Raw genomic sequence first — 26706 nt, forward strand, 5'->3', positions numbered from 1 at the left:
ATTCTCTAGTTGGAACTTGCTTGGCTGATTTAGTAGGTTTTACCAGGTCTGCCTCATATCTTCTCAGAAACTGCTCCGCCTTATCCACTTCTGTATACTTGAACCTTTTTGCCTTGAAAGTAAAGGAAATACCCTGTGGGAATTCCCATCTGAATTGGATTCCACTAAGTCTTAAACATTGAACAATCTCCATAAAATCTTTCCTTTTCTTCAATAGTCTTGCCGGTATTTCTTTCATCAATCTCAAAGGTTCATCTTCAATTTTTAATGGATAAATTTAAACTGGCAATTTTGTATGTGTGAGAGAGAAAAAGAATAGTATAAGTTCTGGGAGGAAGTGACATAGAAGAAGAATACATGTCTTCTCAGGTAGCAGAAATACTTTTTTCTGCCTTAGACATTTCAGAGTTATCACCATTCATAGTTACAGTGTTGAATTACAAGGACTGCTGGTCTAATGCAGCATTTTTCAAAATGGTATTCAATACTCCTGGGTGTCCATGGGGGGTATCCAGTAGTTCTGAAAGGACTGATTGAAAGTCCCTTATGCCCATTCAGCTACAGTGAAAAATGCAGTCCTCTCAGCTTTCTGTGAATGGAAGCATGACCCTCTCTCTTCACCTGAAGGGAAAGGGTAGAGAAATCAGCTTCCCTGGGCAGGAGTTAAGAGCCACCACTACCTCCACTCAGCTATTATCCCAATTACCTTAGAACACTAGCCAGAAAACACACTAGTGATTGGAATCAAGGAGGTACAGTTGTCATAGTTACTTCTGATGCAAAGCTGAACTTGTTTTTGCTGTTTTCTGGAATAAAGGGTTTCACCTGAGAGACATCCAACACATATCTAATTCTGAACAAGTCCTTAGAGCAAAATTGAGCTGAAGGCAGGAACCTGAAGAATGCCCAGGTTCGCAGAAAAATCTGAAATTATTAATGTATCTAATTCTCAACATGGCCCCATTATGGATACTTCAATTCAGAGATTGAGGCCACAAACAGACAGATCTTTCTACAAACCTGAGAAAAGCCCCATTGGCAAAAAAATCTGAAATTTTAAAAAAATCAAAAGCAAAAACAAAAACACATCACAAAAAAAATCACAAAATGATAGAAGCAGCACCTGTAGCTTTAAGAAACAAATGCCTTCTGTGGCTGCTGCTAGGCAACCACAACAGTATTGCTAGCCTTCAAGCCTTGGTTTCTGTCAATAAAAGGCAGGGAGGAAGGGCAGGGCCCTTTCCAGGGTTGATTTGGTCTTTGGGGAAGGACTCATGGGGCCAGGCCTAGCAGTTTTCACCAGGCAACTTCCTACTGTGACCCATCTAGGCTTGGCTAATTGCTACTATTCAACAGCAGCCATTGCACAAAAGCCAGTGCGGTGTTTCAGACTAGGATCTAGGAGATCCATGTTCAAATCCCCACTCTGCTGTGGAAACTTGTTGGGTGACCGTGGGCCAGTCACATGCTCTCAACCTACTTCACAGGTTGTTGTGAAGATAAAATGGAGGAGAATGATATAAACTGGTTTGGTTCCCCATAGTGGAGGAAGGCAGGTTATGAAGTAAATAATAAATATAGCTGAAGATAAGGAGCAGAGGATGACTTGATTTTGCTAGAGACCTTTGTACTAGCTGGTTTTATCAGAAAATATTTATAAGAAGACACAACAGATTCCTAGAAAATGCAAATTCATAGTAAACAATACAACTTGATTATTGAAACAAATCCTGTTTAATTTATCTAGTGTGAAAACATACTCTGAACTTCACATAATTTACTTTTGAATGTTAAGTGAAAATGTAATGCTTAGATAAAATCATTTGCATGTCTCTCCATAATTAATACTTTGTCTGTTATACAGTGATGTTACAACCCTTTGATTATGATCCAAATGAGAAGAGTAAACACAAGTTTATGGTACAGACGATCTTTGCTCCACCAAACATTACAGATATGGAAGCTGTGGTAAGTAAACTCTTAGAGTTTTTAGTAGGCTAGCAAGATGAATTGTGGGCGTCTCATTAACATGGCCACAGGATGGGATTCAGCACAGTTCATCTGGATAGAAGCAGGGAAAGAGACAAGTGAAATATGAGAGAGGCAGTGGAGGGAGTTGGGACACCTAGCGGAGAAGAGGAAATCAGCTAGGGCTAAGGAAAAGTTAGGTATGACTGGCACCCACCCCTACTGTTTGGTTACAACCCATCTGAATCGTTTCAAGAGTTACTGCAGTGGTGTTCAGACAGATAGGTCCTTTGGCTGGTCAATTGTTACACCATTATTCTCCTTCTGCCAGTAATAGCTATATGTGGACAGGGAGCTGTTCAGTTTGGTGTCTTGTTTTCTCCCCTTTGTTGTGTATCAAGTGACAACATTGAAAGTTTTTATTCTACAGAGCAAGGTGAAAGCTCCTCTTCCTAGGACAGGAACATGATAATCAAATTTCCTTCTTGATTGCCCTGCCCAAATTAGAATATTCATAAGTAAAATGGTAATTTCCTTCTCTCTTTATTTCCTGGTGACCAGAGCTTCTCCTATATTTGATACCTACCAGTGCAACCCTGTGAGGTTGTTCAGTGTGCAAGATATGCTTGAGGCCATCTAGTGAACTTCATATTTGGGCCTGAGGTTTTTATTTCCAAACCTGAAACACCACCTTCAGTGCAGGCTCTTAAACACTATATCAGGCAAAATGTTGATATATGAATTAATATGAAGACTAAAGGAGTTAAAATGTAATGACTTTTCACTATTGTTGCAGTGGAAAGAGGCAAAACCTGATGATTTAATGGACTCCAAATTGAGATGTGTATTTGAAATGCCTAATGAAAATGATAAGATGGTAAGTTAAAAAAAATTAACAATGCTGACTTCACATCTAAACCTCTTAAATACTTTAGGAATTTGCTGCTTGATTTTTTTTAAACCTGAAGGATTTATAGGATTATATCAAATAAGTTAAAATGTAGGACTCTGGAACCAGAGCCTTAGTAGTGTGCAGAAAACCTCGTTATTTCACTTTTCTTAGCACATAAACGGTCTGTTTTTGAAATCTATCTTTGTTGTACTTCTGGGTCAGCCGGTACCATATGAAATTGGGCAGGGGCTATTCCATGCTTGGATTGTCCCCAGCCATTGTTGTGGAAGTAGTTTTGGAACCAGACTTCAGTCCACTGGGAGTGTGAATTAGTCAGCCATGAATGTAGGCTGTGCCTCAGTTGGTGAGTAAAGATGTGACAGTGGGCATGATAGGCGACTTTATCGTTTGGTCTTGCCTGGTATTGATTTGCTTGGACAATAACAGACAAACAACCCTTTAGGGAATGGTGGTAGTTCTAAAGATAATAAAATTATGGTGACTGATCATGTTCCTAAGTGTACCTTTATGTTTCAGTAAGGGATATCCTACAGTACTACGTGTTCTTAATAACTGTTGCAGCCGTTTCAGTATGTTGCAGCATTTGAGCATTAAGCTTGTACAGTGTAAGCATTCATTTTTCCTCTGCTCTCTCGTTCTGGGGGAAGGGCATCTTTCAAAGTGCAGGTATTACCATCACGTGCCCAGGGAGGCAGGAACAAAATTCAATTTCCTGTCTCCCTGAGCGGGAAACCCACTAGTTCTAGTTTCCGTCCTGCCTCGTTTAGGGAGGCAGCTTCGTCGTTTGCTCCTACCTGTTTAGGTCCTCGTTTCTTCCGATCGATCCCTGCTTGAGATTTTTTCTCTTTAAAGTTGTCCTTTGTCTACTTTCCCTCCTCCGTCCTCTCTTTAATTACCCTGACTTCTCCCGAACTTTGTCTCTCGTCTCCCCTTTCCCCCCCTTCCCCATTCCACTTCGCCCCGCTGGGCAAGATGGCAGACGGAGACAGAGAGTCGGACTCTGACCTCCTCTCTGAGGAGGACCGCGACATGGCCCTCGTCGCCTCGACAGGGCGGAGTCGTCGGGAGAGCTCCAACGGGCACCTTTGCGGTACCACGGAGCAAGGCGCTGAAGGACCCAACCCGCCAAAAAAGGCGCACTCTAGCCAGCCGCCCCAAAATGGCGCGAGGAGCAGTACGAGCTGCGGCAAGGGGGTGGAGACAATGCAGTGCTCCGGGGACCATCTTGTTGAGAGCACTGCAATTTCGGACCCAGACCACTCTACTGAGGGTAACGTAGTGCGTCCCAGGTCAGAGGAACCACTCTCCCGGCGGGAAGTACTTATTTAATAGGGTATTAGATAAGCAGGCTCAGATGATGCAGGTATTTAGGGATTCCATCTCTTCTGCAGAGCGCAGAATGTAACTCACCCTTAGTTCACCCAAACAATGGGGAAGGTCAAACAAGGGGGGAACCTTCTGGTCCCCACTGGCGTACAAAGGTTGCCATGAAAGCCCATCCACGGGACCAGACACATCTCCTCCATGATGACGCTTCATCTGGGGCAGCAGATTCCGAGGGAGAAAGAAGGAGAGTTTGATTCAGACGAGGAGTCTCCTCTCATCTTGGAAGAGCAACAGCCCCGATTATTCTCAAATGAGGATTTTCAGAGACTGCTGAGCAAAGCCCTGGTGGCACTGGACCTCAATGAGGATCCTGACCCTGCCTCAGAACCTAAGCCAAAATCGAGAAAAAAGGGAGATAAGGAATTCTTTCCTAGATGTAAGACCCAAAGCTACGAAATACCTTACCCAGAGTTTTTTGAGAACCTGGTACAGGCAGAGTTTGACAAACCTTTGGCCAACAGACAATTCCCCTCTAGCACCAAAAGACTGTATACCATGGTTCCACAAGCTATGTCACTCTTTCAACTACCTTTGATAGACGCCCCGGTGGCAGCGGTTCATTCATCCGATATTCCCGCCGAGGACGGGATGGGATCCATTAGGGATCCTCTAGACAGGAAAGCGAAAATCCTGTCAAAAAAGGTACATGAGGCCTCCTCATGAGCCATCCAGGCATCAGCAGCCACTTCCATCATGGCCAGAGCCTTCATTGTCTGGCTCAGGAAAATTGTTCAGCTTTACTCAGGCGAGAACAGAAAAATATCAGAAGGGCTTAATTGGCTCTTAAAGGCCACGGCCTTCATGGCAGATGCGTCGCTGGACACATTGGCCTTCGCAGCCCAGGCGGCCTCATCTAATATAGCGGTTAGGAAGGCATTATGGCTCTGTCCCTGGCAGAACGAATTTAAAACAAAGACCCTCACCATGTCCTACCCTTTTACGGGAGGAAGACTGTTTGGGGAAAGACTTGAAAAAATATTGATAGAAAACAAGGACAAGAAAAAGGTTCTCCCCAAGTCATATAAAAAGGAGGGAAGACCGTCATCTTCCTTTCCCAATTTCAGGTCATCCCATTCCCTCGCACGCTATAGGCCAGAACAGCGCAGAGGTTCCTGGAACAACAGTAGAGGCTCCTTTCGCAAGGGAGGGAACAGGTTTTTTCATCCCTCACAGGGACAACAACAACAGTTTGGCACAAACAAGGGCAACAAGTTCTCAAAATCCCCAAAACAGTGACGCCAGGGGGAAGACTTCTGCTTTTCATCACAAGTGGGCAAGGTCCTACACGGATGCTTGGGTCTCCCAGGTGGTCTCTTCAGGTTACCTGATAGATCTCACCAGCACGCCAAAAGACAAATTGATAAAGTCACCAAGGCCTTTAAACAGGGAAAAACATCAAAGAACCGTAGAAGCCATAAAACACTTGATTCAAATACAAGCAATAGAATCAGTTCCTCACACGGAAGTGGGTCAGGGAACATATTCCATCTTCTTCACAGTCCCCAAGAAAAATGGGGACTGGAGAGCTATATTAGATCTGAAGCACCTAAACAGATTTGTTCAGTGCAGGAAGTTCCGCATGGAAACCCTGCGATCCATATTAGAGGCCCTGCAAATAGGGGATTTCATGACATCCTTGGACCTAAAGGAGGCTTACCCTCATGTTCCCATTCACCACTCACACCACAGGTTCCCCTATGCCAGTGATGGCGAACCTTTTAGAGTCCGAGTGCCCAAACTGCAACCTAAAACCCACTTATTTATCACAAAGTGCCAACACAGCTAGAAGTCCACATGGGGCTAGGGGTTTCCAGGTCCCTCTTTGCCACCTGTCGGAGGTTTTTGGGGGGAGCCTGAGGAGGGTGGGGTTTGGGAAGGGACTTCAATGCCATAGAGTCCAATTGCCAAAGCGGCCATTTTCTCCAGGTGAACTGAAATAGCAGATTTCCTGCTACTACCTGGAGGTTGTATTCAATATAGTAAACTCAACTGTAATTATGAGTAGTAGTCAAAGAACACAGTTGTAGGCCAATATTAACACAGTCAATCTCTGTATTATAACATCAGTTAGTATTTGTATTATAACATACTATATGTAGTAACCCAATTATTATACACTGTTATGTTACACTATATCATAATGCAGCAGGGCACAGGTGTATTATAGGTCAGTGAGTATGTCCAAATAAAGTCTATGAAAATAAAATGATTGGTTATGTCCTTGTAATTTGTAGGGTAGAACAGGATGCCGGTAACTAGCTTGTTTCAAGGTTTTTTTCTTCAGCCACCCCAAAGGGACATAAAGCCTGATTCAGCGTCTGGATATTATTATATATTCTCAGAACACTCAACTAGTTGTATGTATATTCAAGCACAGTAACATGTGAGGTATGGACCTGACAAGGTTTCTTTCTTGTTTTATGAAGGAAAAAAAAATCTTGTAAAGAAGGAACAAGGAAACAAAGATTTTTCTGTTGACTTTATTTTCATGGACTTTATTTGGACACACTCGCTGATCTATAATACACTTGTGCCCTGCTGCATTATGATATAAATAGTGTAACATAACAGTGTATAATAATTGGGTTACTATATATAGTATGTTATAATACAAATACTAACTGATGTTATAATACAGAGATTGACTGTGTTAATATTGGCCTACAACTGTGTTCTTTGACTACTACCTGGAGGTTGGCAACCCTGCATGGGTGGCCGAGCGGGGGAAGGAAAGCAGCTGGAGCATAGCCCCCACCCCTTCAGTTTGGTTCTTTTTCCAACTTATCTTCATACGAATTAAAAAGGCTGTTATGTGGGGGGGGCTGATGGTGGGGACAGCCCTCTGCACGCTCTCAGAGGCACTTTCAGTTGCATGAACGAGCAGAGTGGAAACCCGAGCTAAGCGAAGGGCTCGGCTCCAGCACAAACGCCAGGTGGGCCCCTGTTCAGCCCTCACCGCCAATCCTCCGCATTGCAGTCACCAACCAGCCTGCGGCAGATGGCCGCCCAGGCGTCCTGGTCCAGCCCCATCCATGCTCTGCCTCTTCCAGTCCTCGGCAGAAGGCTCGTCGTTGTCTTCACTTCCGGAGCGCGTAGCCAGCGACTGCGAAGAAGGCGCTGGGAAGAAGCCCAGTGCTTCCCGGAGGAGCCGGGAAGGCACCGCTGGTCCCCAGCCTCCTCAGCCAGGGGAACGATCTCAGCCGAACTTTGTGCTGGGGCGAAGGTGCGCGTGCCCACAGAGAGGGCTCTGAGTGCCACCTCTGGCACGCGTGCCATAGGTTCGCCACCACTGCCCTATGCAGACAAACACTTTCAGTTCAGGGCCCTCCCCTTCGGTCCGGCATCGGCATCACGTTTCTTTATCAAGATCCTGGTGATCCTGATAGCTGTCCTCCAAAGGGAGGGGATCAGAATATTTCCATACTTGGACGACATTCTCATCTGCGCCAGATCCGTTCAGGAAGCTAAGGCACACACGGACAGGACAATCCAGATCCTATCGGATCATAGTTTTCTAGTGAACCAAGAAAAAAGCCACCAACTCAGAGATTACAACACCTAGGAGTAATTCTGGACACACACGAGAATCTAGTAAGGGCCAGGAATCGTCACCCATAAGGATTCTGTGGACGAGTCTGACCTTTTTATGGTCTCTAGCTTATTAGACACTATGCCTTCCTTGATATACATAGCAACACCCCCTCCAATACGCCCTTCCCTGTCATTTCTATACAGTTTGTAACCAGGGATGACTGTATCCCTCTGGTTCTCTCCCCTCCACCAGGTTTCTGTAATGCTCACTATATCTATGTTTTCCCTTAAAACCATGCACTCTAATTCCCCCATTTTTGCTTGGAGGCTTCTAGCATTAGCATAGAAATACCTCCACACTGTTTCTCTCTTTCGACTTGCCTGGCATGTGCCTTTGGGCATCTTTAAGTGGCTATCCATCATTTTTCCCCCATTCCCTTTCATGTCCAGATAATTCCCATGTGGGCAATCTGAAGCAATTTTCCCTTTGTCCATGTGCACTGAGTTTGCCCGAACCGGATGCCTCTCAGCTCCTGTCAGCTTTCCCCCCAGGTTCAGTTTAAAAGCTGCTCTGCCACCTTTTTTATAGTATACGCCAGCAGTCTGGTTCCATCCTGGTTCAAGTGGAGCCCATCCCTTTTGTATAGGCCCGGCTTGTCCCAAAATGTTGCCCAGTTCCTTACAAATCTAAAGCCCTCTTCCCTGCACCACTGTCTCATCCACGCATTGAGACTCACCAACTGTGCCTGCCTAGCTGGTCCTGCATGTGGAACAGGTAGCATTTCTGAGAAAGCTACCTTGGAGGTCCTGGCTTTTAGTCTCCTGCCTAGCAATGTAAATTTGGATTCCAAGACCTCCGGACTACATTTCCCCACGTCGTTGGTGCCAACATGCACCACAACCACTGGCTCCTCCCCAGCACTACCTACCAGACCACCTATATGACGGGTAATGTCCGCAACCTTCGCATCAGGCATGCAAGTCACCATGCGGTCCATGCACCTACCAGAAACCCAGCTATCTACATTCCTAAGGATTGAATCCCCCACTACAAGAAACCCCCCTTTCCTCTGAGGCATATCCTCGGTACGAGAGGATATCCGTTCACCAAGGAAGAGGTCCCTTCTAAGGTACCACATTCCCCTACCTCAGTGAGATGGCCTCCTTCCCCAAGGGCTCCATCATCCGTGACTGGCAGGTTGCCGTCACCTTGGGACTGGGATGTGACTATTTCATCCCCGGAGTCCTTAGTCAGCTCTCTCTCTGCCTGCCTCAGCTCCTCCAGTTGAGCAACCTTGGCCTTGAGGAAGTGAACTCGCTTCCTGAGAGCCAGGAGCTCCCTGCACTGAGTGCACACCCACGACTTCTGTCCAGCAGGCAGATAATCATACATGTGACACTCCATGCAGCACACTGGATAGCCCCCTGACCCCTGCTGGCTTTCTACCTTCATAACTGGTATTTTATTAATTAATTTATTATATTATTCTTTGGTGTTGTAACCCTGCCCTTTACTCTCTTGCACTCTTCCTGTACCAAATAAGAACTGAGTGCCGAAGTTCCTTGCCCTGCAACTATCTGCTGCTAATTCACATAATCAAGTTGCTCGGTACTCCAACCGGATGGAGAGAGTTACTCTGCTAAGATAAAAAGATTTTATACTCACCTACAGATCCCCAGTCACAATCCACAGGCTAAGAGCCACAGGGCAAGAGCAGGAGCCTTGGAATTTAAATGCACACAGCCCCCACCTCTCTCACACAAACTCCAATCACAACAACCCCACTTTACAAGGGAACAATCAAGCTTTCAGGCAGCAATCAACCTTAATCACACACACACCCCCAGCACAACAGTCACAACCCTCTCCCAGCAAACCTCAATTAAATCCTCAGTTTAGTTAGGCTTCCCAGCGTTTTAAAAAAGACAAAGTTTAAACTCACCCCTGCCTGTAGTCCTCAGCTCAGCTGAATCAAAATTCTGAATCAAAACATAGTGCTTACGGCTCTCATTAGGCCACCATTCGAACCCATCAGAGAGATTCCCCTGAAGGTGCTGAGGATGAAGGCCATTTTCCTCACAGTGGTCACCTCTGCATGCCGAGTCTCAGAAATAGGGGCCCTTTCAGCACGGAAAGGATTTTGCATCTTCCACAGGGATAAGGTGGTCCTCAGACTAGACCCCACCTTCATTCCGAAGGTGAATTCTATTTTCCACCGCTCCCAGGAGATCCATCTCCCGTCCTTCTGCCCCAATCCCAGCCACCCTAAAGAGAAAGAATGGCACCACTTAGACCTAAGAAGGACACTCAAGGTGTACCTGAGACGCACGGAACCCATTAGGCGCTCCGAAGCCTTATTCATTTCTCTGACCAATCCTTCAAAGGGGCAAAAAATGTCCAGGGCTGCACTCAGCTACGCGGTAAGACAATGCATTTCAGTGGCTTACAGGGCTAGTAAGATTTCAATACCAGCCGGGATCACTGCACGCTCCGTGCGCAGCGCAGGCACCTCAGCAGCCTTCGAAAAGCAATCCCCACTGGAGGAGATCTGTCGAGCGGCCATCTGGTCCACGATCTCCACCTTTATAAGACATTATAAAATAGACGCCATGGCCTCTGCCGATGCAGCCTTCGGCAAGAGGGTTCTACAGCACGTCTTGGATCAATCTTAGAACCCACCCGGGTGATCTAGCTCTTGGAGATCCCGCACTTTGCAAGATGCCCTTCCCCCAGAACAAGAACGGATCCTTATTACTCACCGTGAGGGCTCCTTCTGTTCTGGAGTCGAAGGGCATCTTGCCCACCCAAATTCTAAATTTATATTATCCAAGACTCAATTGTTCCCAGTTCATAAAGGCGGGCAGGGCAACTGGATCCCTCCAAAGGGCGAGCGTTAGTAATTAGGCTCTCCTCTCGTCCGCCACCTTGCCATTATGCCTTCCGGTTTCTCCACATCTGGTTACATGTGGTTAATAGTTATTACTCTTTACAATACCTGTTTACCCTGTTGTATCTTGTTGCTGTGGTTGTTGTTATGCACTTACCTGTCTCCTTTAGCTTGGCGAGTCCGAAAACTGGAACTAGCGGGTTTCCCGCCCAGGGAGACAGGAAATTGAATTTTGGTCCTGCCTCCCTGGGCACGTGATGGTAATACCCGCACGTTGCAAGATGCTCTTCGACCCCAGAAGGAGCCCTCACGGTGAGTAATAAGGCACCGTTCCCTTGGGTTGGCTGCTGATAATATTTGTTTGCTAGGCAGACATAGGAAATTGGTGCGAGAGCACAACATGGATATCAGTCTGCTTGCAAGGATAGGATTTGTTGAATCAGCCAAGATCAACTGTTTGAACATACCTTTAATCCTTGGTACTGTAACAGTAGTTTGGTATTAAAAACTTCTGTGGCTATGGTTGTGCTGTGAAGCATAGACTGCTTCCATTTAGTTTGATACCTGTAAAATTCTGTGAAAAGGGACCAGGAGCTTTTGATATTTTTTGTGATATTTGGGAAGTAGGATTGTTATCTAGTAATGGGGTTAAATAGTTGCAGTGCTTGCCTGTGGCTCTTAAACCGTTATTTGCCTCTACAAATCTGGTGTGCTTTAACATTCTGTCAGTCTGTCAATCAGCTGTCCAGGCTGTCCTCACACAGTTCTTGTTCTGTTTGCAGCAAAGGTGCCTGTATGGCCAGAATTCCACAGAGGTTACCATGATTTCTGGAACCTAGTCTAATTCATATGTAGTGCAGATGTGTCTGGTTAGGTTTGTGAAGAAGGTATAGTGAATGTCCTGGCAAGTAATACAGGAACTTGGTAATTAGCTAGCAAAGTAATTCCTGTCTAGATATTCTGAAATATCTCCTTAACCTGCAGAGCACCAAGCTTTAATCTCTGGGGATGAGGCCATGTACCTTGGCACATTATAAGCACTGGTGTGAACAACTAAGCAGTTAGGATGTTACTCATTTTGTCCACCAGGCACTGAAGTTTTCCATTTTAAATTATTGTTGTCAAAGTTCTTTGGCAGCACAACTTCATTCTTTGAGAGACCAGGAAACAGTCTTGAAGGTACTTATTCTCTTTAAACGAGGTTCTCTAATATTGTTCCGTCATTGTGAAAGTCCAACATGAAAATACTGTGGCTCAGTTTTCACAGTATCTTGACATGTACTACATCTGACGGTTACAAACAAAATAGTCGTCTAGCATAGTGAATGTGAAGGTATACTCAGAAGATAAGTGTTTCATATCATGATGATACGGTTTTAATGAGAGAACTGGGTCTGTTCAAATAAAATGTTAGCCTTGGTTCTTGTAGGTTATCCGGGCTGTGTAACCGTGGTCTTGGAATTTTCTTTCCTGACGTTTCGCCAGCAACTGGCAGGCATCTTCGGAGTAGTAACACTGAAGGACAGTGTTACTACTCCGAAGATGCCTGCCACAGTTGCTGGTGAAACGTCAGGAAAGAAAATTCCAAGACCACGGTTACACAGCCCGGATAACCTGCAAGAACCAATGAACTCTGACCGTGAAAACAATAAATGTTTCGACAATAAAATGTTAGCCTATTTCTCAGTCCTGACCTTGAGGCTGAGATCCTAAGAACCAGTAGCTCAGCCAGAGGTTTGTATGCTGTGTATGCTTTTTTTTTTTTGATGCAGAAGTTCTGCTATCAAGAGACAAGCCATTCTTTAAAATTCGAACAGCTTGTCTTGTCAGCAGTGGGAAGCGTAGTAGTGAAAACAGTGACAGTGACCAGCTACATGCCCAACGTGACTCTGTCCCCCATACACACATGCTTCTGTTTTGATCCCAGCTTTTATGATAATGAATTTAGAGTACTGTAAAAAAAGAAGCTGCGTGTCTGTTGTGCCTTAGATCATAGAGATTAAAAGGAGAAAGTCATGCAGAATACATTGTATAGCCGTTCAGCAATTGTTGAACTGCCATACAATGTATTCTGCATTACTTTCTCCTATTAATCTCTATGATCTAAGGCACAACAGACATGCAGCTTTTTTTTACAACATGCAACACCAATTATAACCAGCCTCACTGACCATATTGGTCTACCTTTTTTAAATAAAAAAATGGAGAGCGGGGCCCGCCCTGCACAGCAGTCAGGTGTGGCAGAGATCAATGGATTTTTCAAGCCAAGGGTTGTGTGTTACTCTTGTATTTCCACGTGTATGCTCATTTTCCTACATTCTGCATACTGCCCACACCTCAACAATGTCTCTTGGTGATGTTATCCAAGTCAGTAGGGTGTGGTCATCAGGACCTCCTTGGAAAGGAGACATTCTACTTTTTTGTTTTTTGTTTTTTTAAAAAAACTATGAGGCAGCAGAAAAGTTGGTGACCGAAAAGCTAAGTCGTTACCCTATACCTGTGCACATACAAGACGTTTACAGCATCCCCCGATAGGAGTGTAAGAAGGTCCATTGGCAACATGAATGATAATCTTGCATTCCTATCTGCCTTAGTTGTGCTGTTGTGCTGGTGTCTGGTCCCTGGCTCAGTAGACTAGAATCCAAACACTGTCAAGGCGCAAGGTGGTGATGGTCTGGTGGTAATGGTTTGCATATGGCATATTTGCCAGAATGTTTGACTACTACTAGCTAAGTTACAAACTCAAGTGTCTGAAAGCCAGCTTCTTTTTGCCTGTTCCTATGCTTATAAGCTGTTGCCTGACTGCTTCTGCATAATATTTATGTTTTTCTAAGTAGCAGAGTGGGGTTGCAGAACCTAATCCTTTAGGTTTAGTCACTCCCCTAAGTCTTGCAGTGAGAGATCTGCTGAGTGCTGAGGGCATCTCTCACCTGCCACCTCAGACTTTCCCTGCACCAGGATCCACATACATAATTCCAGTCAGCAGCAACGTTCTTCCTGTACCTTCAAGTTATAGCCAGAAGATTGACATGATGGATCCAGTCAGTGAGGTCAAACACAAGATGAATCAGGTTTGTTTCAGGGAGCTGCAATCCCTAAGAATTTTCTACCATCTCTGTAGGTCATTAAGTCAATTTAAGTTAGTTAAGAAAACATCAACATTAGCCTAATTGGAAAAGAACAAGTGATCCAGTCAAGCATACAAAGATTTCTAGAATAGTGGCAGTCTTAAGCTCATTCACTTTTGAGGTACTGTATTTTGCATTCAGCGTTTGTATAACTGGGGTTTTTATAGAATGGAGCGTTACTATGGCTGAAATGCATCTCAGGGAGCAAGTGAGAGACATCAGTTGCTATGGCTGAAATGCATCTCAGGGAGCAAGTGAGAGACATCAGTTGCTATGACTGAAATGCATCTCAGGAAGCAAGTGAGAGATATCAGTTGCTATGGCTGAAATGCATCTCGGGGCAAGTGAGAGACATCATTTGGAAAGGGACAAGAAGGGTAACTAAGCAGAAGCAACTGTGGGAGGAGGGAGGAAGTTGTGCAAGGCAAAGAATCCCTAACTTTCCCTGGCACCAGAAGCTAAGGCCATGGTGTACCTCTCTCGTATTCTGCATTCAGATGTCAGGTCAAGCTGACAAGAATGTGCTTGAACTACGCTGGTTGCTGGACTCTCATGTGCTTGCCTGTCTTCCTTCTTGCATTGAGCACAATGAAGGAATACTGGTTTAAAATTAACTCTGGTCACTTGCAATGCCCAAGTTCAGATATGCAAGATAACCAGAGTTTATCTCTCCCCCCCCCCCCCATAAATTGTGGTTCGAAGTCTACATTAAATCCAACCAACAGCCAGAGGAAGAAACACTATTTTCCCCCTATGTTCCACTCCAGCCAGCAATCCTTTTGGATCATAGAAAGATGATTCCACAAGACACACTTGGACAAAAAGTGTCCAAGTAGATGGGGATAGAAGAGGGAAATGCAGAGAAATCAACATCTACCCCATACCTTCCACTACTGGTTGGATGGATCCAAGCCATTGAGTATATGCTTCATATTAATAAATGGTTAATATACTTTTAAAGCCTGTAACAGTAGCCATGACATGAATTCATGTTTGTAGTGTATTGTACACAAGGTAGTAAAATCACATAATTACTCTAAACGTTTAAAGCCTCTTTAGTTGTCCTGTGATCTGGCCCCGTAAAGCACACAGTGGCATGTTACTATTCTTGGTCTCCTGACCTTTCTCTTCTCACATTCAGATTCCCTTTACCTTTCTGTTTTTCAAGCTGCCTATGTTGCATCGTTACATCTGCATCAGTATTAACATGAACCATGGTTAATCTGCAGCCATAGTTTGAAGCATGCTTAAAGAGTAAAGGAGCATGTTATGATAATGTGCATTTCAGATTTCTCAAGTACAGTTAGGTAGGCTGAAACATTATATGAGGCCATTATACTTAAGTTCTCTGGAATACTTTCTCCTCTTAGAGTGGGGTGGACTGGGGGGGGGGGGAGTCTGTTCTTGTACTCTTAATCTCATTTGACTTATATTTGATAGTCTTTTATTATAACAGAAGTGGAACATGTATCTTTTTCCAGGCTTTTCGTATCAAGTGGCAGTAAAATTGAAAATGTTGAATATTAATTTTGCTTTAGAAAATAAGATTTTGAAGCCATTTTTAATGTTTGCAGAATGACATAGATTCAAGCAAATCTGCTCCTGTACTGAATACAGCTAAACAGGATGGTCCCATGCCAAAACCACACAGCATTTCACTTAATGACACCGAAACAAGGAAGCTAGTAGAAGAATGCAAAAGACTTCAGGCGGATGTGATGAAACTGACAGATGAGAATAGACACCTGAGAGTAAGTTTCATGTAACTGAGGTGCAAGATGTCCTTAAACAGTAAGGTTGGACTCTGATTGCAAAAGGCGAATGCAATCCATTTTAAAATTATTTAAATTGATGATGAAATGATTTTTAAAAGCTGCCTTGTGTAGAAAGGTGGGGTAGAAGTATCCTAACTTAAACACATGTGTTGTTTATCTTTGTATCCTTTATTACACAGCTCATCCCATTTTTCTTCAGTGGACTACTGGATTTAGTAAAGTCATAGCAATTTTTTGTTCGGATTAAATACAATTCTATGACTTTTCTATATCAGGTAGAAAAATTGTTTTAAGCACAACTCGACAGAAAAGAATTGGCCATAAATTGGTTTAAGTATAATTAGCCGTTGTTGACTGGCAATCTTGTTAGCAATTTTTGTGCTTATGGTTCTATCTCTTATGGAGTCTGGATTTTGCGCTCTGAGAAAAAGCTACTCAAATTTTCACTAAACAGAATACTTTGGCAATCACCAAGAGGGAACTTCCAGGCCAAAGGAGGAAGGCTTATGCAGAACCACAGTTTTTGGTAGGCAGGAGCTGGGGAACCTTGGGGAAGAGAAAGGGATATGTCTAGGCACTTGAAGTCCTTCTCCTTGTTTATAATTCCCGAAATTGGCCATGAAAACTGTTCCCTTTCCAGCTGTAGTTAAAAGTTTCCCTGGATACTCCAGCTGGCTTAGGCCATGTGTATTTTAAAGGCAATCTCTAACGCCTATCTTTAGGTCAGGGGTGTCAAAGTGGCGGTCCGGGGGCCGGATCAGGCCCTCGGAGGGCTGCTCACCGGCCCATGAGCCAAGCTGCCCCCGCCGCCGCTCCCCCTCTCCCGTGCGATCCTGGCCCCAGTGAGGGCCAGGCTCGCTTTCCCAGCCGCCCCCACTCTCCCATGCGATCCTGGCCCCAGTGGGGGCCAGGCTCACCTTCCTTGCCTTCCCCCCTACTCTCCTGGGCTCAGTCAGGCTGCTGCTTTCTTCTCCTCCCGCCCCCCATGCAGGCCAGGTCTCCGTGGAGGGGGGGGTCTCAGTCGGGAGACCAGGTCTACTGCCATGCAAACCAATGGGTAGACCTGGCATCCGTGGGGGGAAAAACCCATCTCCATCCGGAGGCCAGGTCTACCCATTGGTTTGCATGACAGTAGACCTGGCCTCCCGACTGAGACTCCCACAGAGGCCAGGTCTACCCGTTGGTTTCTATAGAAACCAATGGGTAGGCCTGGCCTCCGTGACGGGGGAAGCTTCCCAATGGGGACTCCCCCCGCCCCCCACGGAGGCCACCCATCTTCGGCCCGACCAAGAGACATCGATGTTCAATCTGGCCCTCCTCACAAATGAGTTCGGCACCCCTGGTCTAGGTATTTTAACTCGGCTAGAGTTTAAACAAGGTACAAGTAAACTGCGTAATTTATTGATCACTTCAAAAAGTTAAATGGTAGAACTCATCATGCAGATACGCTTATTTAAATCCTATTTGCCTGGATCCTCAGCACCACACACAGGATTCTGCTCTCAAAGTGGGACTTCCAACTGCAGCCCTTAATATGTTCCCTTAAAAACTGCTGCTTGGGCTGCACTCCAGGCTGGGCATTTGCAGCATGGGAAGCTGCAGATGGGGGTGGGGGGTTTGTAAGAAGGCTCTCAGACTTCTTTTGGATTCAAGCCATTATCATCTTGCCCCTAACTGGTCTCAGTGTGACATTGTTCAGGGCCAAACTGAACACGTGAACGGTATCATTAAAGTAAAAGATCTTGCCCCTAACTTTCATTCTGGCCTGACGCTTCAATCTTAGAATGCATTTAGGAGGTTATTGACAAAAGTTTGTACAATTACGTTTTATTGGATAACTATCAAGGAGCAGCAGAATAGGATTATCCATTGACCTCTCAAAATTGATTGTATACCATCGAAGGTCTTTCTGTCTTTGTACTGCGGGAGCTTAATTGCAGTCACCTTTAAAAGAAATATAAAATAGTGCGGGCTGAATGAAAGTCGAGGTCGTAAAAATATTTTAGTGATATAGGAGCTGAATGTTTAGCCATCAAATGAGCAAACTTTAAAGTAAAAATATATATACAAAAATTAACAGTACAAATTCTGGATCAAGTCTTTTTGTTGACACATGTAAATTACAAAGGATTGTGACAGACTTCAAGGAGCCCCGTGGCGCAGAGTGGTAAGCTGCAGTACTGCAGTCCAAGCTCTGCTCACAACCTGAGTTCGATCCTGACGGAAGTTGGTTTCAGGTAGCTGGCTCAAGGTTGACTCAGCCTTCTATCCTTCCGAGATCGGTAAAATGAGTACCTAGCTTGCTGGGGGTAAAGGGAAGATGACAGGGGAAAGCACTGGCAAACCACCCTGTAAAACAAAGTCTGCCTAGTAAATGTCAGGATGTGACGTCACCCCACGGGTCAGGAATGACCCGGTGTTTGCACAGGGGACCTTTACCTTTATGACAGTCTTCAGTTACGCAAATATAAAATAAGCAGAATTTAGAAGAAGAAGAGTTGGTTTTTATACCCCCCCTTTTCTCTACCCTAAGGAGTCTCAAAGTGGCTTACAATCACAGTCCCTTTTTCCACAAGAGGCATCTTGTGAGGTAGGTGAGCTGAGAGAGTTTTGAGAGAACTGTGACTGGCCCAAGGTCACTCAGCAGGCTTCATGTGGAGGAGTGGGGAATCAAACCCGGTTCTCCAGGTCACAGTCCGCTGCTCTTAACCACTACACCACACTGTCATTTCTCTGAAGCAAGACACTTCTTTTACACTTACTGCATATGCATCCATAAAATCCATAAATCTGACTTGGTTGTTGGATTTCTCCAAATGCTAACTATAGTAACTAGCAACTTAAATAGTGAAGAACCAAATCTGCACATTTGTTCTGAAGACTTGCTGCTGATCACTATTTGATGTTGTTTAAAAATGGCTTGAATTGAGCTTCATATTTACATGTCATTGGTATAATCTATACTGATATATTTCTGAAATTGAGCAGTTTATGGGAGTCAACATGATGACTGCAGATCTCTTAAGTTACAGTAGTTATGCTAAGACATTGGGTTAGATTCAGGGCAAAATTTTGGCTTGTACTGCATGTCTTGTGCAAGTGGAAATGCAAGAAAGACCATGGCAGTCACTTGCACTAAGTCAAACTTTTTATATCCCCACTTTCATTTCCACTTGCACAAGATGTTGTACAACTAGTTTCCAGCACTATAGTATAAAGGGAGGAAAGCACTTAGTGTTGAGCAAGATCTTGGGCAAGAGGAATTGCTCTAATTATGCTTTCTGCTTGCGCATCGCTGGAGCCAAGCCATTGTCATTAAGTAGTTGTTCAAGGAACTACTTGGACTCATGTTCTGTAGTAGCCAGTTTCTTTCTTGCTTTCACACTTGCTGTTGTGTTTTTAAGTGTGTGAAACTGGTAGGATGTGACAGCCTCCCATATTGTTGTGCATTACATGAAGGGGTAAATAGTATTAGCATTTTTCCTGATAAAGCTCAAAAGAGGAAGACCAAGACCATTTGCTGAAATGGCAGGAGAAACAATGACCACAGTATTACCACGTCAACATTAGGAGACCAAACAGCAGGACTTGATATGTTGTGAAACTGAACTTAATGTTGAATGTGGGTGAACAGCCACATACTAGCCTCTTTACCTAAACAAAAAAAAAACTCTTTAAGTTCTGCTCTTTGTCACAATAGAAATGAAACACTTCCTATCGTTAGAGTCACTTATCTATCACAAGTGACAGCTCTGTTCAGAGGAAATGTTGCCCATTAGAAATTGGAAGCTTCACACAAAACTATTTGTTTGCTATGATAGTTGAAGTTTAAGTAGATAGTATTGATAAGCCAGTGATTCTCAACTCAGTAAAGGAGCACCATCTACTCTGTCTTGCCTTCTTGATGACTTTGACCAATATTATGATTATGTTGATTCCCGAAATTCCATCATAAATTGAAATAACTTCAATCTGTAGATTGTAGAACAGTTGGCTGAATCACCAAATGTTCTACAGTTAGTCTGACAACATGAACTGCAGCTGTGTCTTAATAGGTTTCTTCAGGGAACCCTCTGCATAGTCTATGATGATATTCCTACTTTTCAGATCTGAAGGGTTTCTGAATTCTGTATCATGCTAAATTGGTTAATCTGTAAATCAGCACTAGGATCTATTGTGTGAATACTGGAATAGAACATTTCACTCTTCCAGGGCACTCTGATGTACACCTGAAAGTCAGCATTCTTTGACCAAGTGACTTCAAAGGGGAAACTCCATTGGAAAATGGTTGAATCAGAATTAATTAATAGGTTTGATAGGATTAGCCAAGGACCCAACTGTTTGACAATTTTCTCAGTTTCAGTAGGTGTTAAGTAATTTAGCATAACTAAGGAGTCTGTTATCACAGCTGTTATCAGTCTGCTTATCTATACTTTTGAGTCTTTCATAGGAATGTTACAAACCCATTGTTAACAATGTTTTTCCTTTCCTATGTGTATTAAAAATTTCCTAACTGCAAATTTATTTCATCTGACAAAATTCATGAAGGCATGTGTTATAATAAATTTCAATGTTGAGGGTGTCACAAGACTAAATGTCTACCTCACTGGAATTGCGGATTAGTACTTCGAATGTTTTTTACTACTGGAATATGCCCTTGCATCCTGAACTTTAAATTTAATACATCAGTGCTTCTGCTAGCAATTTGTGTCCTTATGCCAACATTGTACTTACTGCCACTAAAAATTGTGGAAAGTGTATGTCCATAACAGGTTAGAATGTGTTGCATGTGTCAGCAAAATGACTTGGTTTAAACTTTGCTGTGTTGTTATGTACTTGATCTGAAGGAAAATTATTTTCCTGCGACTTTCAGATTTAAAGTTTGCCTTTACTTAAGTGGAATAGCTAGTCTACCATATCGGTGCCATTTAAATACTCGTCTAGACCTCAGCTTTCATTCACTTTTTGTTTCAAGGTACCATTATTATTTCCGAATATACTGGGTTGGATGCAACCAGCTTTCCCACTGATGCAAATGGGAGGAGGTGGTCCCCTTTGACCGTCAGAAAGGCTACGCCGGGGAACATGGGATTTGCATGGACAAAACCATTTGGGACAGGGGCTGTAATGAAGGGAATTAAGTGAGGCTGAGTGAGAAAGCTGGTTGGATCTAACCTATTGGCCTAATAACTGGAGAGAACGTTTTACCCACCATATCTCATATTAGACCTGCTGTCTTGAAATCAGAACACGCAGCAAGTCGATAACATCTCTTTTCTAAGGTCTGTGGGATACATAAAATTTAAATGAGTTTTTGAAGAGCTGTTGTGCATGGTATCTATGGCTGTCCAATTTCTTATTCAGGACAATGATTAGTTTAAAAAATGGGAAACTAGATTTAAATCAGTGATTCAAAGTGTCTTGATTTTAGCACCTTAGTTGTTTTTGTGTGTAGGGGAATACGGGGTTCATATTTTGTACCTAGGAAAATAATGCCTTATGACATTGCTATACACCTGCATTCTTTTTGCTCACTTTCTACGATTTATTATTTTTTTGTTTGACATCCTTTAAATGCAAATAGTCATAACTAAATTTGTAAAACTTTAGTTTAAACGTCTCCAAAAAGTAAAGTGTTCTTGCTTCATTTGGAAGTCTGAGAGTGATAGATAACCTTTGGATGAATTTTCTGAGATTTTTCTGTTGATGAATTTCTTTCGTATGGTTTTTTTCAGGATGAAGGTTTGAGGCTGAGAAAGGTGGCACACTCGGATAAATCTGGACCATCAGGCTTGGCTCTCCGAGAGAATTCCTCTAATCCTCTGCCCTCGCTTCTTGTTGTAATTGCAGCCGTTTTCATTGGATTCTTTTTAGGGAAATTCATCTTGTAGAGAGGGAGAAAAGAGAGAGAAGCATGCAGAATGCAGCTTCCTTTATTCTTGGCCAGGAAAAAAAATGTATTTACCTACCACTTCATTGGTAGTATGGCCCAAGTGACCATTTTTGTGTATAGCATCATACAGGCTTTGCCTCTAATGATCTTGCACGGTTAGACAATAAGAAAAGACAAACAGTTTGGCTGCTGGACAAAACAAACAAACAAACACATGTATATTCATCAATAGCAGGTGTCAGTTGCACATTCAGTCCTTTATGAAAAGTCATAAATAAAGAATTGTTCTTTCTTTCTGTGGTTTTAATAAGAGTTCAAAAATTGTTCAAAGTCTTGTAAATGTTATTTTAATAATCCTTCTAAAAATTATCTGTCGCTCTTGCCTCTGGGAAAAAATGATTATTAGAATGTTAATCCCACTTGTTCAGAAATACGGTGAAGCGTTCTGCAGGGGGAATGGTTCCTCTCAGTGTGTAAATTTTCTCCTTTACCTTACTTTGCTAATATCATGGCAGAATTTCTTACCCCTTGTGAGGCAGTTGAAAAAGTTTTTCATCCTTACAGCCCTGTCCCGTGGTATTTAACATACAAAAAAATAATAATAAAACTGTTAATGGACTTCCTGTTGGGTAGCTTGTTTGTGTGAATGGTACTTTTAGAAAGGTTTTTCTAACAAGTTCTATACATAACTTGCTTCTTGTCACAGATGAGCATTGCTCAGTTCACGAGCCTTGGCTTCATCTGGTGCCAGTGAAACTTTGGAAGAGGTATACTGTTTAACGAGAAAAGCAAAGATATCTGGCTGTTTAGAAGAATGAAAAGTCAGAATTAGATTTGTGTTTGGACATGGGGCTAATTCTGAGAAGCAGATATTTTAAATGTGTCTGTTAAAATACTGCTTGGCTTCATGGGTATTGACCAGGCAACATATTGTTTCATCGATGGTCCTTTACCTTTCTGGAGTGTCCAGCAGTTCCTTAAATGACCAATTTAGTCCAGATGTTCCCTAGATAGAATTGCATTTTTACAACATTTCAAAACATCTTTTTCTGTTTAAATGCCCCAAAATTCTGTCATGCAGTGAAGCTGGTAGGCTGAGCAAACTCTGAGCATTTATTTTGTGAGAGGAAAACAAAAACTTTGCCCAGCAGATGTCCTGGCATGGTGGCCCATTAGCTATGCATACCTTCTGTATTTTAGAAATTTCATTTTATTATTGGGTCTGAACTGCTTTTCTACCCTTAATCCTCTGGCTCATCTAATTTCTCGTCTTCATGTCATTACGTATATATTTTTGAAAGCACAATGCAGCTATTCTTAACCTTTATCCATCATAAGGAATTATTTTAAAACTAACATTTGGAAGGCTTATTCCTGTAAGCAAAATTTTGTATATTCTTGGAAAGCTTGACTGGATTATGATGCAGCTAAGCGTGTTAGATATTATATAGCTGAGAAATGTTCTAGCAAAAATATACATAATCTTGGTTGCCTTTGATTTTTAGTGCTTTTTTTTTTAATGGAAGACGTACTTACATCATGTACTGTCACTGCTCTCTGTGGTAAACTTTTATAAAACATCTTGCAAATTGCAAACAAGACAATGAACAAACCACTGCTTGATGTTTCACTTGAAAGCATGCAAATACAGATGTTTCCTTTTTGTGTGTTCCGGTATCTGCATTCAAGTCTTCTCTGACCCTAGTGACTGGAAGAAGTTTGCTGAAGTCTGGTTCTTACTTCATCGGTTCTAAAACCAATAAGACTCTTCATGCTGTGGTGTATAAATGGTACATCAGAAGAAACCATAAACCTATTCCTTAAAGGAAGTTGATCCTTGGAAGATTAAAGTGGAAAAAAAGACTAATGTACAGGCTGTAACTTCTCTAGATACGTTTGGATATTTCTTATGTGGAGCAGGAAAACTTCAGAGATATGTTTACTGTTAAACTAGTGTATATAAAGGCTAGTAATAATGGCGATGTATTTTAGGCCTAGAGAGCAGAAAGAATTTATCCAAGCTAGGCTTGGATGTTTGGCAGTGGGAAATACACCAACGTGGGAATGATCTTATGCCACAAAAATGACATTCCAAAGTCTAAATTCTGATTATCAATAGTTATCGATAGAAAACAAAGCGATAAGTTCAGTTATGAGGACCTGTTTAGGCTAGGCTAGAAATTCCAGAGTTGTCATTGTGCATTTGGAAGTCATAACTGGCGTAGGTACAGAAGGGTGCTCCTGCTTGTATGGATGCACTTCTGGTTTCTAATAATCCCTTCATAACTGTATATAAAATGTAATGCTAAACTATTTTGCTCTCAGGAGTGATTTTGGATGATATCAACTGTATTCAGTGAAATTATGTAATATGGATTAAATTGTCTGTTCCTGAAATGGTTGGAACGTTGCGTGCTTGCTTGTGTACATAAATGTGAAGAGAATCTGTCCCTGTTACTAATACGAGTAAGTGTTTAAAAATTGTGCGAGAGCCATCTTCCCCCAACATTCAGTGTTGTATCCATTGCAAATTGCTTGCTTCCACAGCCTGAATGGCGCAAGCCTAGCAATCAGAGTTTATAACCTCTTTCATCGAATGTGCTTTAAAAAGCAAATTATGATAACATGAGGATGCCTGAAACAGCCTGATGAACATAGAAAATATTTTCCCCCTTTTGTTCCCTTAGTCTAAAGTGATAAGCATTAAACCAAGCCCAAAGTGTATTCGATCGGTTTAAAAGGGAAATCTGATAACATAAGATTAAAGCATTTTTTTCAGCATTTACACTTGCTTTACACAGTTGTAAAAACCTTGGACTGGTACACTAGGTGGCAGCCTATTATCATAAGTGGCTGTAAAATGAATAATTTAAAAAACTTTGTAAACATGTTAAATAACTGTGTTCTAATGGTATTGACAGTGGTGGTATTGTTATGCACATGAGGTAGTTTGTTGCTGCTTGTGATCTACATGATGAACATAACTGGGCAATCGGGCTACAAATACTGGTTAGCACGATTCATATGTACAGCAAATACACTGGGTTTGCAGAAGTCTTATGTGCATGGATGAATTGTAACTGGATCATCTGCTGCTCCTTGACCGAGAAGGTCTTAGTGTATATGCCGTCTGCCATGTTGGAGAAAGTGGTGGCAAGTAATTGGGGGAGGGGAACACACACATTGTCACCTGCAGCATTACCCGAACGGTGAACTGAGAGGCCATGGCTGTGCCTGTTGTCCTTGATTCCTCTTGCTCCCGATTCATCCTGCAATGGTGCAAATGACGAATGAAGCGAGCTCCCCACAGTGTACATGTATTTTCTGTGTGCAGCCAGTAGGGGGCAGCCTAATATTTCAAGTGGGTAGAATGAATGAATGGAATCTTATGAGGGCAGAAGTAACTGCTAGGAGGGTAATGAGAGACTTCCCCGTAGTTAGGCTGTTTCCTACACAAGATAAACTTTGATGGCAATTGCAGACCCCTCCATTGACAAGACTCCCCCCCCCCCCAGAGATAGTCTTCTGTATTTTAATTTATGGTGATTCCATCCATGTAGCTATTTGATATAATAAACCGTTGCATATAGTAATCCTATTAAATATGTTTGTGTAAGGAGTTTCAGGACCAATAAAGACTTACCTTTTCTGTCAAAAAGGATGTTACTTATCGAGCTAATAAAATATACAGTGGCTGTACTGAAAGTGAGGATGTGTCTGGTCTTAAGGCAGCGATGTGAAGTTTTTGTTTTCTTTGCTATGAACATTCAAGCCGATCAATAAGCAGTGGGAGACGGATTTATAGTTGGTAGGACTTTGACATTAGGTATCAGTTGAATTTCTGTTTTCTTGTGAAAAACTTCATAGGCGATGTGGGAAATCCAGTCATGTTAAATACAGGTTGGAATAATTCTAGACATCCACGATCTATAAAGAAAACTGCTGTGTTTGGCATTAGGCTCACCTAAATCCATCTCACTTCACTGTTTCACATTTGGGGCCTTGCAGTTTTTCTGGAAGGGTTGGAGTGATGATTAGGCACAGAAATCTTTTCCCCATCTAGTCACAGCAACTAGGTAACCCTGCCAAACACCAGGTCCAAGTTGCTGTCGCCTGATACCAGGAAGGTCAGTCTGGATATCCTCATTGGAGAGTGGAGAGGAAGGGAACATGACCAACAATGAAGCAGTGGGGCTAGAAGAATGCAGTGGAAGCACCTTTGGAGGTGGATTGCCTGTCTGCATATGCAAGCTGGGCCTCCCATTCCCTCAGTGCCTTTTGTAACTGTCTCTGCTGCTGTGTTTCTGCCTCAGTCCCTGTACCAAAGAGTTTACAACCTTACAGATGAAAGGGAGAAAATAAGGGTAATAAGAGATGGGTACGTGTAAAGGCAGTGATGCATGCTGAGACTTGGCATGGAGGTTTGTCTTCACCTGTTTTTGTTTCCTACTACCTTGCTTTGCTGTCTCTTTACTACTAAAAGGTAAAGGTGGTCCCCCCTGTGCAAGCATCAGGTCATTACTGACCCATGGGGTGAGTCACATCATGACATCTAGGTGACTGTTTACGGGGTGGCTTGCCATTGCCTTCCCCAGTCGTATACACTTTACCCCCAGTAAGCTGGGTACTCATTTTACCGACCTCAGAAGGAGGGAAAGCTGAGTCAACCTTGAGTTGGCTACCTGAAACCAACTTCCGTTGGGATCGAACTCAGGTCATGAGCAGAGCTTGGACTGCAGCACTGCAGCTTACCACTGCACCATGGAGCTCTCTCTTTACTATCAAGAGACCTGAAAACGGCAGATCTTGCAGGTGAAAACTCATGCAGCTGATTTAGTGTGGTTAATTTCCAGGCTTAGCAAATACTGTAGTCTGTTTGTTAGGTTTTCAGCAATGTGCATTTTAAAGGTTTTAAGCCTTTAGTGAATATAGCCATTTTATTTCAGGTTATTCTTGAAGTTAACATCACATTCTGAGCAAGGAAGTTGCCACTGTACCAGAAGCAATATTTGACGTTTTGGCTCCCTTTGTGTGGCCCTCTATATTCATAGGTCTTTTACAATTACAATTCCTCCTCTTAACACGCTACTGGTGGAATGAAAAAGCCTTTGCTTCGACTTCATTTTGAAGCCCTTTCACTGGAAACAGGGCAGACGGGGAATCTTACAAAGTTACATTGGCACGTTTTCAAGCAAACCAATATGAGTGCAGTATCCTCAGTCCC

At 43.0% G+C, this 26706-nt stretch overlaps 2 protein-coding genes across 3 annotated transcripts in view; both read left to right on the plus strand.

Moving 5' to 3' along the window:
• Nucleotides 1–21774, plus strand: part of VAPA (VAMP associated protein A) — a 43181-nt gene extending 21407 nt beyond the window's left edge. The window contains exons 3-6 of the mRNA XM_056854868.1: nt 1865–1968; nt 2765–2845; nt 15389–15565; nt 21325–21774. Coding sequence (XP_056710846.1) covers nt 1865–1968; nt 2765–2845; nt 15389–15565; nt 21325–21480 — 518 coding nt within the window. The 3' untranslated portion in view covers nt 21481–21774. The remainder of the gene's footprint in view (nt 1–1864; nt 1969–2764; nt 2846–15388; nt 15566–21324) is intronic.
• The window catches only part of RAB31 (RAB31, member RAS oncogene family), a 156533-nt gene that overhangs the window by 88695 nt on the left and 41132 nt on the right, over nt 1–26706 (plus strand). The window lies entirely within an intron of this gene.

This window comes from Euleptes europaea, chromosome 8, assembly GCF_029931775.1.
Source record: "Euleptes europaea isolate rEulEur1 chromosome 8, rEulEur1.hap1, whole genome shotgun sequence".
Taxonomy (NCBI): domain Eukaryota; kingdom Metazoa; phylum Chordata; class Lepidosauria; order Squamata; family Sphaerodactylidae; genus Euleptes; species Euleptes europaea.